At 38.6% G+C, this 17,135-nt stretch overlaps 1 protein-coding gene across 5 annotated transcripts in view; it reads right to left on the reverse strand.

The window, feature by feature from the left end:
* The window catches only part of GRM1 (glutamate metabotropic receptor 1), a 190,795-nt gene that overhangs the window by 142,102 nt on the left and 31,558 nt on the right, over nucleotides 1–17,135 (reverse strand). For all 5 annotated transcript variants that reach the window (XM_054162741.1, XM_054162742.1, XM_054162743.1 and 2 more), the window contains exon 3: nucleotides 11,056–11,305. In XM_054162741.1, coding sequence (XP_054018716.1) covers nucleotides 11,056–11,305 — 250 coding nt within the window. The remainder of the gene's footprint in view (nucleotides 1–11,055; nucleotides 11,306–17,135) is intronic.

Raw genomic sequence — 17,135 nt, forward strand, 5'->3', positions numbered from 1 at the left:
ACTATCAGCATGGAAAATAACTGTATGAGCCCTAGGTACCAAAGCTTACCCACAAATAGCTCATAATGAATAATTCATACAGTTTAAACTCAGTAAAAATAAGTGTCAGGTTAGTTATCAAGCTTTGGAACAATTTCTTTTCTTTTAATTTTTTTTTTTTTCAATTCTCCTGCTCTGAGGTACAAATAACAGAACTAAGATTCAGCTAGTAATGACTGAAGTGAAATGTGAATAGGAGCTAGCCGTTTCAGCAGTCTTTCCATCATGGTGTTGCTGAAGAGCCATTAGTAATACGAAAGAGACAGCTTTGACTCTTGATAGGATCTGACACCATGAGTTCAGTTGCCATGATTTCAGTGTCAGTTCACCTTGAGAAACATTATACATTTAGCTGTCAGATTACAATGTTTGCATGATCTAAAGCTTCCACAGTGCTTGTTCATACAAATGCTTCATGGCTAGCCTCCCTTTAGATAAATTCATCTCCTCAGACTGCTGAATGTTGAGATCATTTTCCAGCCTTGGAAAGGTACCAGGGATTCTCCAGCAAGGTCATTAGGTTGTGGGTGTTTATGAAAGGAAAAGGCAAAATGAATGAAAATCAGGTAGTCTATGGAAACAGATGGTCTTTCCCCACAACACTGTACACTATTTATTTTGCCTTCTCTGATCAATAAGTCAAAGACTTAAACAAGCATTAAATTGAATTTTCAGAGCAACAGACAGCTGTTATTCACAGGAGCTCTAAATTGTTTCAGTCACCGCTCCCCAGGACTAAATGGAAAGGTGTTGAAATTGAAACCTAAATTATTTTTACCACGATGTGCTTGTCAAAACATGTATTGTTTTATGACTAAAGCCCAGGCAATTCTGATAACCCTTAATCAATAACTTACTCCTAATGGCAATACTTTCTAGTAATCCAAGGACTGGAACTGATATTAACAGTGATTTCTATACTGGAACGGGAAAAATAATTTCTATTCCATGACTTGACAGGAAATATAAAAATAATTGTTCTTAAATAACAGAAAGTTTTCACTTCAGTTTGTTCTTCTTGGGGAAAAAAAAAACCAAACAAAAACAGTAATTAATTTGCTCATTAGACTTAAGAAAATAATTAAAAAAAAAAAAAAAAGAAAATTATGGAGCTTTAGCTTTTGAGAGGCAGATTCCTCATACTTTTACTGAAATTGCATTAAATTTCTTATTGAGCTCTGAAAAACACCAGAAGCAAACTGCAGAAAATCTAAATTTCACAGTACTAGAGTCATATTTCTACTGCCAACAGTTAAAATAAAAGTTGTTGTTTCCTGACCATTTATGAAGAATTCAGCCACATGCAAACATGCCTGGAAAACTCTAGCCCTAAGTACATTAGGCAAGCCTCTCAAAGTAGCATCATTCCATATGATTAATGTACATAAAAATAGAACATATTCTTCCAGGTGAGCAACAGCCATCCAGATACCTGTTTCTGCAGAGATACAAAGATATGATAAAATATATCCTGCCTAATAAATAATCCATCGACAATACATAGCACTGCACAATAACTCAGTGATTCTAACATTCAAATTAGTTCATAAACAACAAGCTGACATTAACTGTGGTACTTTTTTTAATATTGGAAGACTTTGCAGAAAAATAAAGGTAAATTATTGCCTTCAAGGTTGCGTTCCTTCCTCACATTCTTTTGGATATTACCAGCTTAGATTAACTTTCCCTACAGAACTCATGTCAAAGCAATTCTAAACACTGAAAGAAATCTTGGCTTTCATTTGCTAAGTAAGAAGCATCAACTGCCTTAAAATCATGGAAGTTTTAACAGATATCCAAAAATTTTATTAATCAATACTTCCACTTTACCCCTCCCTGCCTATCCAGGTTTTGTTAAAGTGTTGCACTTATTGAATATTTATATTAAAAATCCATACAAAGACACAAATTCCTCTGAATAATTGAGAGCAAAACCTGTACATAAATCCAATAAATTATCTAGGACCATTGTCCAAGAGCAAAAGATACTCAAAGCTGCATCAAATTAAGTATCTTCTGTATGTTTTTTCTTACCACATGTGGTCGTTTGAGGCTGTGCCTTTAAGAACAAACACTGCTGGAACACACTGGCTAATGTTTTTGGTACTAGAACCAAAACATTCTGATATTCTAAACGAATTTCATTGGTTGATAAACAAAAATTCAGCTTTAGATTGTGAAGCGGTTGGAAAATTTTTTTTTTCCTCAGTTCAGTTGGGTTTGGGAGTTGGGGGAGTTTGGGGTTTCAGCCTGTTCTCCCTGCCTGCTTCTTCTGCGAACTGCTGGACTTGGCCTTCAGATAAGCAAACACTAATCCTGCATGGGCTTTTGAAGCTTGCTAACAACTCTTTTCCTTAGTAACTTGCCTTTCTCTCTCTCTAACCCCTTTTTGGGGAAAAAGGGAGGTAAGGGGGGGAGAGAGGGGGTTCCAAAGAGGGGATCCCTCCCTCAGGGAGGGATTTTTGGTGTGTTATTTGTCTTTGCTGTGTATTTCTGTGTATATATTGTAAATACCTGTATATATTGTGTTATATATAACCAGCTTTCCATATATGCTTGTAAATATATAGCTTTTGCTCTTCGACTGAGTTAGCTGTGGTTTCTTACTCTGTGGAGGAGGGAGAGCTAAGCCCTCTCTCAACCTACCACACCACAGAAAGTCTACAAGCACTCGAGTACAGTTCTATTCTATTCTATTAATATTAAACATCCCATTTCATATCTGCATGGCCTACAAGCCAAAATCCCTAAAAACTTGATCTTTTCAAGAAGTTGTTGGATACATAGTCATAAGGACAAGAAATTAAAGTTCATAAGGGAAAAATCAATCCAGAAAGAAGAGTGTGATAAAGGATTTAGGCTTTTCCCTGTATATTCAAGCTACTGGAGACTGTTTAGTGCCTGTCAATATAGGACTGCTCTTGAACAGGAACTAAAGTGCAGCTGGAACATGCCTCATACTTGTTAATGATGTGATCTCTTTCCTCTAAAGTGGATTCACTTTAGCAAGCAGCATATTGGAAACTATGTTAAAGTCTTCTGTGAAGAACTAGGGAAGAAAGAAGAGATCATGGTTGAAATTTACTAATTTGTATTTATTTTAATTTTATAAAGTATTCTATGATATTATGAGTTACAAGAAAGTTTTAACAAAATTGAGTAATATTTGCAAAAACATCAATATCTGACCTACAACTTTTTGAAAATGTCACCTTCATTAGAAGTATCTAAGGGCTAACACATTTTTTAAACCAGATGAAAGATTTGGGTTTGATTATAATCAAAGCCTAGTTTAGCTCATGTCCCATAGAAGAGAGAAGGAAGGGGGGGGGGGGGGGGGGGGGGGGAATGTCCACTAATATTTAAACCTCATTCTACCACCAAAAAAAAAAAAAAAAAAAAAAAGTACATTTCTTGTATTTTCTTGTCTCTCTCTCTGAATAAACATTGTTCCTGCTGTTAAGATCAGAATGGAAGTGTTCTCCAGCTAAGTAAACTTTAATCTAGTATCTAATTCCTCATCACTATCACAGAATCATAGAATCAATAAGGTTGGAAAAGACCTCAGAGATCATTAGGTCCAACCTGTCACCCAACATCTCATGACTAACTAAACCATGGCTTCAAGTGCCACGTCCAATCTCCTCTTGAACACCTCCAGGGACGGTGACTCCACCACCTCCCTGGGCAGCACATTCCAATGGCAATAACTTTCTGCAAAGAACTTTCTCCTCAACTCAAGCCTAAACTTCTCCTGGCACAGCTTGAGACTGTGTCCTCTTGTTCTGGTGCTGGTTGTCTGGGAGAAGAGACCAACCCCCACTTGGCTACAACCTCCTTTCAAGTAGTTGTAGAGAGCAATAAGGTCTCCCCTGAGCCTCTTCTCCAGGCTAAACAACCCCAGCTCCCTCAGCCTCTCCTCATAGGGCTTGTGCTCCAGACCTCTCACCAACCTCATTGCCCTTCTCTGGACACGTTCAAGTGTGTCAATATCCTTCCTAAATTGAGGAACCCAGACCTGGACACAGTACTCAAGGTGTGGGCTAAACAGTGCTGAGTACAGGGGCACAATGAATTCCCTGCTCCTGCTGGCCACACTATTTCTGATGCAGGCCAGGATGCCATTGGCCCTCTTGGCCACCTGGACACACTGCTGGCTCTTGTTCAGCCAGCTGTCAACTAGTACCCCCAGGTCCCTTTCTGCCTGGCTGCCCTTCAGCCACTCTAACCCCAGCAAGTAACAGGCATGAAATGGCTATTAATGAGCATTAAATGTAAACTACAGAGAAACTCAAATACAAGGCAGTTCTGCTTTACTATATACCTATTTAATTGGCACATGACACGTAATTCCACTTTAACATGGATTGATTATATTTTAGGATAGAGGGCAAAACAAACCCTGCCTGTTCATAGCCTTCTTGTATCATGTAATGCTGTTTTCATCCACACTGATTATAAATTCTTATCATATTTAATGAGTGCTCAACTGTAACTACAAATTGAACCATGAATGAATAAGGAATATAAATTTGTAGAGACTGACGTGTTAAGGTTTCAGACTTTAAAATTAGCAACAGATCCTATTACCAACCTTGATAATGTTCAGGAAATGGTTCCTGTTGTCAAGTGGGACTATTTTGACTGACAGTATTTTGCTTAATTGCTAATTTCAGTTAGAACTGGAAAGTGTTTGAACATTGATCATGAATGATTTCAGCATTTCATGGAATCTACTTGAATTTTAATTCATCAATTTGAATCCAAGCCCAGCTAAACCTCTGATTACATCTAAACATTAACTTAGAGCAATAAGCGCATGAGGCTTATTAGTCCCTCTGAGTGTCTTTGGCCGTAGAGGTACCAGACAGATAAAACAGTCCTCTTCCTGCTGTAAACAGCAGGAAAAGTAAACCTTTTGCCACTTAAATGTCTTCCTTTTTTTTCAGTATGCTATGCCAGCACTTTGGTTCTATCATATCCCTTCAACAATGCTGGTTTTCTTAATGCCACATTTCTTAACACATTTCCAGCCATAGCAGGTCAGTGTAACACTATCACGAGCAAGGCTGTGTGATATCTACTATTTTTGCCAGATTTACAAGATTTACTAATCTATGCCAGCACAAAACAGGTTTTCTTCCCTTACTGACAACATACTGTGGCTCTCACCAATTTCTTTGTAAGCTCTTGTGTACTGAATTAGAAATAGCTAATCATACTTGTAAACTCTTGTGTACTTAATTAGAAATAGCTAATCACACTTTTTTTGTGAATCTGGTTAAATGCAGTGGGCCTGCAAAGCACTTTGGCTACTTTGAGAGTCTGTGGACATTTGTTATTGATTCTTTATAAAGATGGGGAAGACCCTCTGGGAAATGAAAACACTGTGCATTGAATACAGCACACAGCATCTTTTTTTGCAGTTAGTCTGACTTAAGAGAACAGTGACATCCTTCAAAGGTCATCTTGTGTATGAAAAATATCCTAAACTAGTAGCAGAATATTCTCAGTCAATTGTAACTAATGCATGTGATCTGCTGGCACCAAGGACTCATGAGGGAAGAAAAGTCAAGCAGTCTTTTTAGTCAGGTGTATGATACTCCTATTTATATTTGTGATATCAGAACTGAAAGAGAAACCCATGTCATCTGCAGTGTTAGCCTTGGTCAGTAGCCAAGTACCTACCACTTGCCAACTACCCCCACCCAATGGAACAAGAATAGAAATTAGGATGAAAAAATCTCATGGGTCAAAATTAAGATTAGCATCAAAAACTCAGTGTAATAATGTCAATGAATTATTAATTAAAATAGCTTTGACAGTGGGGGAGCGAAAAAAAGATAAATCAAAACATGACTTTTCTCCATGGTGGTCTACTTCCCTTGGAAATTTACAAGATCATCCCTGAGGGATACCTTGCCTTCATGCTTGACAGAAGCCACCTCCAGAGATTTAAGATTGTTGCCTCACAAAATTTCTTTCTCTATTCCTTGCTTCTAGCAAGATATCTCTTCTTCTGAGCTTCTTTAACTTCTAATTCCTATCTGTCTCAGTATCAGAGCATGTGACCAGCCAGGCAGTGATCCACTTCCATGGCTGGCAGATAGAATCTTTCTACATATCTCAGTTTGCTCAGGAACCAGGTGATTTCTGCCTATAGAGTGACTTCTCTCACATCTTTTTTCTGTTTCCATGTTGAAGGATCAGTGTCCTGATCACACTCTTGTCCCTTACTAATTGATGCTATGAACCTATCAATATCTACTTCCAGTTTTTCCTTTTTGACCACCAGGGGAATTATTGTCGATAGGGTTTGGGTCCCTGTCTCAACCACAGTGTCCTGAGATAGAGAGGCCCTACTTCCTCTGGTCTGATGTAGCTGAACAGAGGCTCATTAGTCAGTGCTAGGAACTGATGGGATCTCATTTGGGCAGGCAATGCACATTTCTGTCAAGTGATACACTAATTTAATGGGATTATACTACTGTTCATTCATAAAATCTTAAGGTTTGGAAGTTAATAACCATGCTACACACCTACATTCCCACACACTGTGCCACCCAGGGACTGACCACATCAAAGAATGTTTCTGTCAACTCACCAACAAGTCACTTATGCTTACACCATATGAAATCAAGTTCCACATATCCAACATCGGATACTGGGATCAAACACCCCACACTGACAACTTCTTGTCAATATGTTAGAAAGCATGAAGTTAAATGCCGAACCCACCATTGTTATTAGCTTGTTAAGGCAGGGCTGTCAGGGACAGTTTCATCACACTATGCATTCTGAAAGCTGCCACCTTATGCTGAAAAGTTTTTATAGGTTATAGAAAAAAAGTTTACTTGCTCTCTGCCTTGCACTGAGCCCACTGTAGAATGCCTCACCGTATCTTCACTGTCAAGTGATCAAACTCTCAGGTGAGAGTACCCTATCTACGTTTAATTCACAGTTCTACAACAGAGCATATCAGCAATGTTAATGGTGACCATAAAACACTGGAAAGCCTACAAAAGTAATGCAGTATGTAGTCCATTACCAAGCACTTTATTGAAAAACACTAATACATTCCTTTCTTCCTTAAGTTCCTCATATGTTTACACAAACCATTTTGTGTAGGAGTTTGAGAGACTGTCAAATGGAAAATGAGCATTTTAACTTCCAACTATTTATCTCACATCTTTTCTCCAATGATCTCAAAGTGACTTTTAAAACTGGGAATTTTGTTTGCACCTGTCACAGATTTCTACACAGATACTGGAAAGTTACACACCTTGTCTTGATGCATCATCTTGGGGGGCATATAGGAGATTTATCTGATTGATGCTTATTAAGTACTATAAAACCCAGCAGCCTGCATAAATATAATTAGACACATGATGCTGAGCATCCTTCTACACAATCTCTTCACATCAAAAATAATTTCTGCTAAAAGAACAACCACCTGAATTCCCTTGAGTAGTATAATTTATTTTCTTTGGATATTTTTTGCCTTTTGTTAGTATTCCAATCATTGGTTTTATACAAAGCCATGATCAACTTCTGCCTTCTCCCTTCCCTTTGAGTATTAGCCACTTTTTAAAGCTTTATCATCCTTAATAAATTTTCTTACTGAACTCCCCGCTGCATTTGGACACCATATGGAGAATACCTACCATTTTCCCCCAGGCAGGATTGTAACCTGTTTTCCTGTCCTAGTCCCAGTTTCTCTCCAGCTTCAGAAATAGAAATTCCCTTTCATCTCACCAATACAACAGATTCCCACTTCCAGTAGAAAGGAGGCTGAACTTTAGTTAGCTCTAGTTGAATCTCCAGTCTCAATTTGGGAACACTTGCATACATATGGTATAAATAGAATCCTAACTCCAAGCCTGGGAAGAATCTGCCCATCCTCAAAAAGACCCCAATAGCTGATGACCTAGACCAGGTTCATGAAGTCAAGTTTAGTCCTCTGATTCATGTTTAGGTCTCTGATACCTTGAATTTAGTTAAGCTAAGTTGTTCCTGCCTGTTTTGGTCAGTAGTGGTACTGAAGATACAGAAGGAAGAGAGCTATTTAGCCAGGTTTCCCTTCATAAAAATTTCGTCTTACAGAGAGTCAGAGCAAAAGTACAGGGTGGATAGAGCATTGATGATAAACCTGGGGTTAAATTAAAGGCTTCATTTAGCTCATTACTGGAAAACACAAACAAAAGAACCCCACACCAAACACTAAACCACAGCTCCAAAACAACAACAAAATGTGACAAAACAAAATTAAAAACCCACCTTGATCACAGTATCACAGTATTACCAAGGTTGGAAGAGACCTCAAGAATCATCGAGTCCAACCTGTCACCACAAACCTCGTGACTAGACCACGGCACCAAGTGCCACGTCCAGTCTCTTCTTGAACACCTCCAGGGACGGTGACCCCACCACCTCCCTGGGCAGCCCATTCCAATGACTAATGACTCTCTCGGTGAAGAACTTTCTCCTCACCTTGAGCCTAAACTTCCCCTGGCGCAGCTTGAGACTATATCCTCTTGTTCTGGTGCTGGTTGCCTGGGAGAAGAGACCAACCCCTTCCTGGCTACAACCACCTTTCAGGTAGTTGTAGAGGCCGATGAGGTCTCCCCTGAGCCTCCTCTTCTCCAGGCTAAACAATCCCAGCTCCCTCAGCCTCTCCTCACAGGGCTTGTGCTCAAGGCCTCTCCCCAGCCTTGTTGCCCTTCTCTGGACACATTCAAGTGTCTCAATGTCCTTCTTAAACTGAGGGGCCCAGAACTGGACACAGTACTCAAGGTGAGGACAGACGCTGCATTGGGCGTGATTTCACTTTCACTCCCACTTCTCTCCATTAAAAGAATATTCTTTAAAGAATTATAATTTTATTTGCTTATCTGGGTACTTGAATAGAAAAGACTAAATGGCATGTCAGAGCAATGCTAATGTGTGGTTTGGTTCCTGTTTTTGTAAAGATGACCACATTCTCATCATTTCAGTTTCACTGCAACATTTACTTGTGAGTAAGTTTTTTAAATGACAAATCTAGCAAAATCACTTAATTAGAACAATTCAGAGAAAATGTCTTTTCTTCTAGTTCTACAAGCACATAAAACATGTGCAAATCCTATAATACTTTTTATTTTAACCAGCTGTTGAGCACAACCCAGACTATGCAAAGCCATAGCCAGCTTGGTTTACAACTGTTACAGCCTGCTCAACCCTAAAAAGGAAGTCTCTCATACTCAATTACTAGCATAAAAGAAAGGGATGTGACAACCTACCTAAAACCCAAATTCTGATGTGCAAAGAAATTCCATTATTGGCATTTCATTAGGGCAAGTATTTCTGACCAAAAAAAAAGCTCAGAGCAACACTGCTGAGCAGATTCTGAGACAAACTATTGAACCAAACGGAGTAGCATAATGCTCCTTAAAGGATTGTAGTCAAAATTTCAAGCTGAAAAATTCCATGAATCCATGGAGTAGGAGATCACTTAAAAGGCCTAAAAGGAAACTGGGGTTTGTACCAAAGTACCTGGTTTTGGTGCTTAATATATATGACACTGATTTCCTGGCTCCCTGCACAGAGAGCATCAAGAAGGAGCACCAAAAAAATCAAGTGAACAATGAGACACCTCTACAGAGTGACATGAATAAAACCAGAATTGCATAAAACTGCAGAGAATTTACAAGACATCTAGGAATGCTATCATCCAGTCATAATTATAGTTTGTTCCTTCTATTCACTGAAAAAAAACATACTAATGCTGAAATGTATTATTATTCTTTTCAAATTATGCATATTGAATTATGATAAAAAGCTCATACAGAAATCTGTATTATAATACCATTTTCAATACTGCCTTACTGTTTCAATTCAACACTGGTGTTTTTCCAAATGTGCTATAGCTACACAACCTTCTTGAGGTAGTCTCTGCTTCAAATAGATGGCAATCAGAGAATGCAACAGAAAAAAGATGAAAGGAGGGCCACTGGTAGCTAATCTGGCCTAAGTAATCATCTGAAAGCTATCTGACTTAGAGAAATTACAATTGTGGGGTTTGAGGAGCAATGCAATCAGGGAAAGACTGATATTACAGCATACAGCAAAAGAGTAACATCCTAGTTATGATGACAGATTCAAGAAAGTGAGGGACAGAAAGATGTCTGATATATCAGAATAACGGCTGAATAACAACGCAGCAGAAGTTAAACAGGTATGGAGACAACTACCAAAGGCCTTGAAGGACTAGGTAACAATGGATAAGAAAGAGTAAATAGAAGGATTAAAGACATTATCAATCTAATAAAGGCAGAAAACATCAGTCGTCTTCATTTGAACATGATTCAGAACAAGATTTGAACTAGAAGAAAAAAGTAGTAATTCTCCCTTCAATGAAGACAGCCTTTGCATGTCCAATACACATCTGCAGTTACTCTGGTAGTATAAAATCACACAGGCATACTGACTTGGCCATCCACAAGTTCAATGTTTTAAAAACAAGTAGGTGTAATGTCGGTGCTCTAGCTTTCAACAGAAAAGATCAGAGCAAAGTATACAACTGAGAATGCCATGTTGCAATCATAAGACTGGAAAAAGTAGATTGAAACCACTCAGTAACTTGGTTTCAAATTATCAGGAGACATCTTCAGTAAAACACATGAAATTGTCACATCACACAGATCACATTCTGAATTCAGAATTTATCACTCCCTACTTGGTTCTAAGACCTATGTATGGAGTGTTCCCCCGGAGCATGTGAAAGCACAAAAGCACTAACGTCATATCCATAAAGATCTAGTTATTCACTTCAGAAAAGGTTAACACCATTAATTAAGTTGGCATACATCTTCATGTGTCTTTCCTGATATTCACTCTACCATCTTGCCATTTCTTTTAATTCATTAGACAAGCAAATATGGAAGCTACAGGTAGTCCTAGTTGCACAGATCTGAAATGAAATGACTACTTGAAGGACAAGAAGGAGAGGACAGGCAGAAAGATCATACTCAGCCTTACCTTCCAATTAGCAGGAACTCCCCAAGCACTCCTAAGCGCCTCATGGCGATGAGTATTCCCCTGACTGTCATTCCCTCGCAGAAGCAAACCACCACTCTAGCCTTGGGTAACCTTTCTCGCAGCTTGCGGAGCAGACGATCAAAGCTCTTTTCCCCAGCATTGCTGTAGATCTTGTCAGAGTGCGCAATGCAGAGACCTTCTTGGGCAGCCAGCTCTTTGAAGGCTTCCATTCCACTTTCCCCATAATTTCCTGGGTTTGTTATTTAAAAAAAGAAAAAAAAAAAGAAAAGAAAAGAAAAGAAAAGAAAAGAAAAGAAAAGAAAAAGGTTATTCTATCAGGACTTTATTCTATCATGTATTTAACCAATTAAGGGGGGCTGTGAAGGGAAACAGTTTTCCCTCAAAAAAAAACTTTAACTGGCTTTAGCAGAAGGAAGAGCAAAGGAGATTCATTGAAGTGAGCACGTTCAGTGGAGCAACAAGAATTCCATTTATCAATAGGCCCTAAATGACCTGAGTTTCTTTTCTTACATTGATTTATCAGTGGATATTAAAGGGGGGTGAGGGGGGGGGGGGAACCATAGGTAGGTAGAAAAGGAGACAAAGACAGCTCGGACAGCAAGAATAAAGTTTTATTAACATTTCTATGGTAAAAATAATAAAAATTTTAAAAATCACCATTGTGTTACTCCAGGAGAACAGTCACAGCAAGGGGAAAAAATAATTTTATTCCAAGGCTTTCTGCACCACATGCATCCATGCTTGCAAAAGTGAATGAAAGATGGAAGTAAATTTAAAACACACTGATCTGGTAGCATTTTTGAAAGCCACTTACACTAATGTGACTGATTAAAATTTAGCTTGATGTTTCCCTTGGAATAGGAGATTTTCTGCCTGTACAAACTTCAGAAATAACTCCTAATATAGAAATACTTGCACTTTGTGGTCCAGACAATATCAAAGCTGATTTGCAAATTCCTGTTGCTTTTCTATTTGAACATTTAGAAAGACAAATTAACAGCTTTACAAAACTAAAACTGCCTTCAGCTATGGAGAGAGGTGAAATATCAACTTCTCTTTGAATATTTTATGCCTGCCAGGAGCACAGGATTTATGATGAACATCTATGAGGCAAGAGGATCAGATTAATTTAAAAGAGCAATTTATAATCCATTGACAGTAACAATAATGGTTCAAAAAGAGAAGCGTTAATTTTATCCATAATATTTGCTTAATTTGAGTGGGTAGCAGCATACTCAGACCTTTTAAAGCAAGGGGTGACTGAAGAAGTCCATCTTCCCACTCTACAGCAGTAGTTTGAAATAGCAAATTGTAAAGAGGAAGATTTCTGCACCAGCCTAACTTCCTCCACACACCAGAAAAACCAAACAAACAAAATTGCAGCTACCATAGAGAAAACTCAGCAAAAGACAGCTCAATCATTCTTCACAGACACAGAACTGCATTTTGTGGACTGTCTGATGCAGATCAAAGCACACCATGCAGACACACTATAACAGTCATACTGGGATGCAGCCAGACCTTTTAGGTCTAGAGTGTCAAAAATCTCACTCAAGTTCTTCAGCCTTTTTCACTGAACTGCTCTAGTTTCTCACACGTTTGCAGCACAGCAAAATGACCTCTATTCCCGTCTGATTCAACACCAGATTTCGTCTGTGAGCCAGACATACTTCAAAGCAGGAACAACACCATGGTCCTGCATGGCTGCAGAAAGGGGAGAAGAGAGGAAAAGAGGAATGGGAACACATCACCAAACAGCTCCCACTGTGGTCTCAGCCTTGCAGCCCTGTCCTGTGACTCTGTACTTGGATTAATTATGTGGCCTCATATGCTGAGAGGGACACAGGTGGAGACATTTTCACATATTCATAGGCCACAACCTGCAGTCACCAAGGGATTTACCCCAGGACCTGAGACTGAGCAGTTTGGGCCATATGATTTTTATGACTTGGCTCAGGTCCCAGACTGCAGAAGGACAGCCTCATTGCCAACTTGCCATTAGCAAGCACTTCATACTTCGGAAATAAATTAGGTTATATTTCCAACTTTCATGTGGAACTTTATGCAGCATAGACTCATTTGAAACCACTAGGATTGTTCTTAAAGATATTCATATATGTTTAGGCAACATATATTAGAAAATAAAATCAGTAGGCTTCTTACTTATATATTAAGGTAGGATGAGATTTCTTTATAGTCTACATTTAGCCCATATCTGCAAATAAAATTTCTCAATTACCTTATCACTCAATAACCCCTCCCCAGCAGAGAAGGGGAAAGAGGAAAAGGAGAGAAGATCCATGGTTGAAATCAGAACAAATTTAATGAGATAGCCAAATGAGTAACAACATCAACACCAGCTATATGAAGTTATACTCAGTTTAGCAAAAGTTCAGCAGTCACTATATCCAGAAAGGCAGTCTTTAAGATGAGGAAGCATAGCAGGAGGCTCTAGCAACAAACTCCTCTCTCCTTAGCAAATTTCCTCCTTTACATTGAGTATGATTGCTCATTGTATGGGATACATCTGTGAACCAACTCAAGTCAGCTGTCCTAGCAGATTGGAAACTGATGATGATCTGCATCCCACAGCTGACCTGTGATTTTGTCCCATCAAACCCAGGACACTCATATATCAGGACAGCATTAATTCTGCTGTAATTCAAGTTAATGATTTAACGAAAGAAAACTTTAAATCCACTTGGAATTGTTTATCTCGACTTTCATTTTGATGGAATAGCAATTATTTCAAATGGAGTCATACCTCTACTAACAGTACAACAGCCTACCAAAATATGGCCTAAGAAGAAATCAGATTGTTGCCTGTAAATTCAATAAATATGATAAAGAGCATAAAAGGGGGAAAAAAATGATTAGGATAAAGAACCGTGATACAAGATGAAATAAAAAAACAAGGTAGAACCAGTGTGAAGCTGAAAATAAAAGCTTTCAAACCCTTACATAAAAGCAGTGGAACTGCTTTTCAATAGCAGCACAAAGAAAGAAATCTGATGTTAGGCTGGAGCTCGCTCGGCTCACAATGTAGATGTCTGTAATGTAGATGTCTGCAACAGCCAGAGACAACACTTGAAGACCTAGGAGGTCCTCTCAAAGTCTGTTTGCCATGCTCCTAAAGCAAGACAGCATATTGTGTACCTTCCCACTGCCTGGGAAAGGATCAAGGAGAAAAAAACCCATGTGAACAGATGTTAAGATACGTTGTTCAATGCACTCAGCAACCAGGGTACGCACAAAGAGAAAGTATGGAGCATTAAAAAACAATTCTTCCTGTGCAACTGCCAAGAACATACCCATCTGTACCAGCCCAGTAGGCACATTCATTTCAATCCAACGTTTAGCATACAACAGCTGAGAACAAAAACATGCAATAAAAGAAATCTGTGCAAGATGGTAGTCAGTGAAGAATTACAACAGAGCTGTGGGCTGAGGACATTTGTTCCTTGAAAGAGCCATTGAAGAAAGATTCAATCGTATCTGCAACTGCATTTTGTTACCAGGATCAACTGTGAAAAGCAAGTGTATTTATTATTGTGAGGCTACAAGCAACTGATTTTCTTTCTGATGTATACCCAAAACTGAGTCAGTAATATCTTTTAAGCCCCACAGTACTTTGCTAATTTTTAACTATTTTTTAAACTCTATTTAACTTGTACCCTATTCAGAGAACCAGATGTTTTCCTTATATTCTTCAGGAGATTCTGTACAGCAGTATAAGGGTATACTCTAACCCCTTCATGGCTGCAATTCTACTAAGAGGATTTTAATTCCACTCCTCTCAGTGCCAAGATAGTATTGCTTCACCTAGATAAGACTCTTCCTGGAAAGGGCCCAGGTATCTGAAGACGCTGCTGTTATTCTCATTCAGTGAATTCCATGCATTAAATATCTTAACAAAAACATTAAGATGCTGTAGTAAAAATCAAAGATGTCACATCGATCAACAGAAGACAGAAAAAAAGTAGCAAAAACTTTAGTCTCATAAATCACTCCTCTGAGACACTAGCTTTACATTTGTGCCACAGTTGTATCACAGGAAGTATCATTACTTGCTTGTATTAATACTTGAGCAGTGTGGGGAGCCAAACCCATGAGCTCCATCGAAAAGGTTTACAAGCTTTGTTACAGTTGTTTGCCAAACTTACCCCCATTCTTTGTCAAGAGAACTATTTGTTTTTCATTTATGAAACAAAGTAGAAATATAGTCTCAGCAACAAGCTGCTTCTGAGAATCCTAGTGATTGCCTCCGTATGGGATGCTCAGAGTGGCTGCGTAGGTCTTCCCAAGCCACATGACAGCCATATGCTGTGTTCTCATAGAGCCTAGAACCAAAACACTGTGTTTCACATAAAATCAATGTTTGATTTCCTTCAGTGATAAGGATTATTCGTGGGACAGCTTTTGGAAATATGAACCATTCACATTTCTGCTGTAGAGAACATCCTCTTGAAAGATAGGCTAGCATCTGTTTAAAAAAAAAATTGTGAAGAGAAAGAAAACCATAACACTGAAGAAGACGAAGACTGTTCTCTCTCACTCTGCTTTCAGTGTCAAAAAGAAAGACCAGCTGCTTTTTTAGAGATGCACCCTGAAACCCACAAAAAAAGCCAACAGCAGAGGTTGGTCCCTGGAAGAATATTCCTATGCATTCAAATAATAAAAATAGGGAACAAGAAATACCTCACCTGCCTGGGCTATAAGCAATAGCTTCATCTGAGGTCACCTATTCCTTGACTTCAGAGACTTACTTGCTGCATTTATCCCTCTGAACAGTAGCAATAACCACAATCTAGATTAAAGGTGAGCATGAAAACATATATCCTGCAAGCACACAGCAAAGGCAGTGCATCAATGAGACAACCACAGAACCTAGCTTCACAGAGTGCTACAGAAGCAGGTCATATTGTGGGAAGGTCCTCCTTTTCACAAATAACAAGCGAGAAGCTGTTCCCTATCCACCTCTTTTGGCTCTCAACATTATGATCTCTTTGTTTGCATCTCACAGGCTTCTAGATACATTGCTGAATGTATGAATCTTGTTCCAGTGTTCAGTGTTGATCCACTATAAAACATCTCTTTACACCAGCTATTTAAGTGGAGTTTTGGCAAAGAGAAAAGATGACAACAGAAGGACTGCATGATATAAGAGCAGGAAATAACTACTCAAAAGATTCTCTGCTGCAAAAGCAGATTATTTGAGAAGAGCAGAGCAAGGGCATGATCTGATTATTGAGTTACTTCCTGATATGTTGCAAAAAACACTTTGCAAAATTTAGTGATGATTTTAAATATTACAGTAACTGTACAGTTGTCAAATACAAATCATGGAAGACTGAACAGGAAAAGAGAAAATTAAAACAAAAAGAGTGGCATTGTTCTCTCCTGTAACATCCTAGTTTCCCTATGCCACAAGTGCATCCCTGAATAGGGTCTGTTAAAAAGGAAATGATTGAGTTACTTCATTTTAATATTATTTCTTATCAGATGAACTGCATTAGATGATCAAGTCCATAGTCCCAGTCTATTGCAAGCAAAATTCAAAAGTTTAACCATGAGATTTAAACTGCTACATTAGTAACAGGTTGAGAAAATATGCATAATCAGCTCAGATGATAAGCAGTCACTTTCTAAACTAATAATTCAAGCACTTACGTCCATTTGTCCAAACCTTTGGGAGAATTAAAAATAAAAGCCAAAGACTGCATTTATTACCTGAATATAGCAGACTGACAAAAAAAAAATTGCAGAAATGGACCTACCCCTATGTGTTATTTTGGTGTATCCCAAACATAAACTCTATACTCATTGAAAGCAGCTGTGTTGGCTCACAGCTTTCAGGACCAATGAACTGACACCACCTCTCCTCTGCCAGACTTCTCTGACACTGTGAAAAAGGCAATGATCAAATACCTCCATGCTTCCTCATAACATCTTTTTCAAGACTAAAATCACACCAATGTCAGGATGGGATGCATTTTACTAATTGACAATTATTCCAAATAGGATTTGTGTTTCCCTTTTTCAGTGAACCCTCTTCACTT

This window comes from Dryobates pubescens, chromosome 6 (assembly GCF_014839835.1).
Source record: "Dryobates pubescens isolate bDryPub1 chromosome 6, bDryPub1.pri, whole genome shotgun sequence".
NCBI classification, from domain to species: Eukaryota; Metazoa; Chordata; class Aves; order Piciformes; family Picidae; genus Dryobates; species Dryobates pubescens.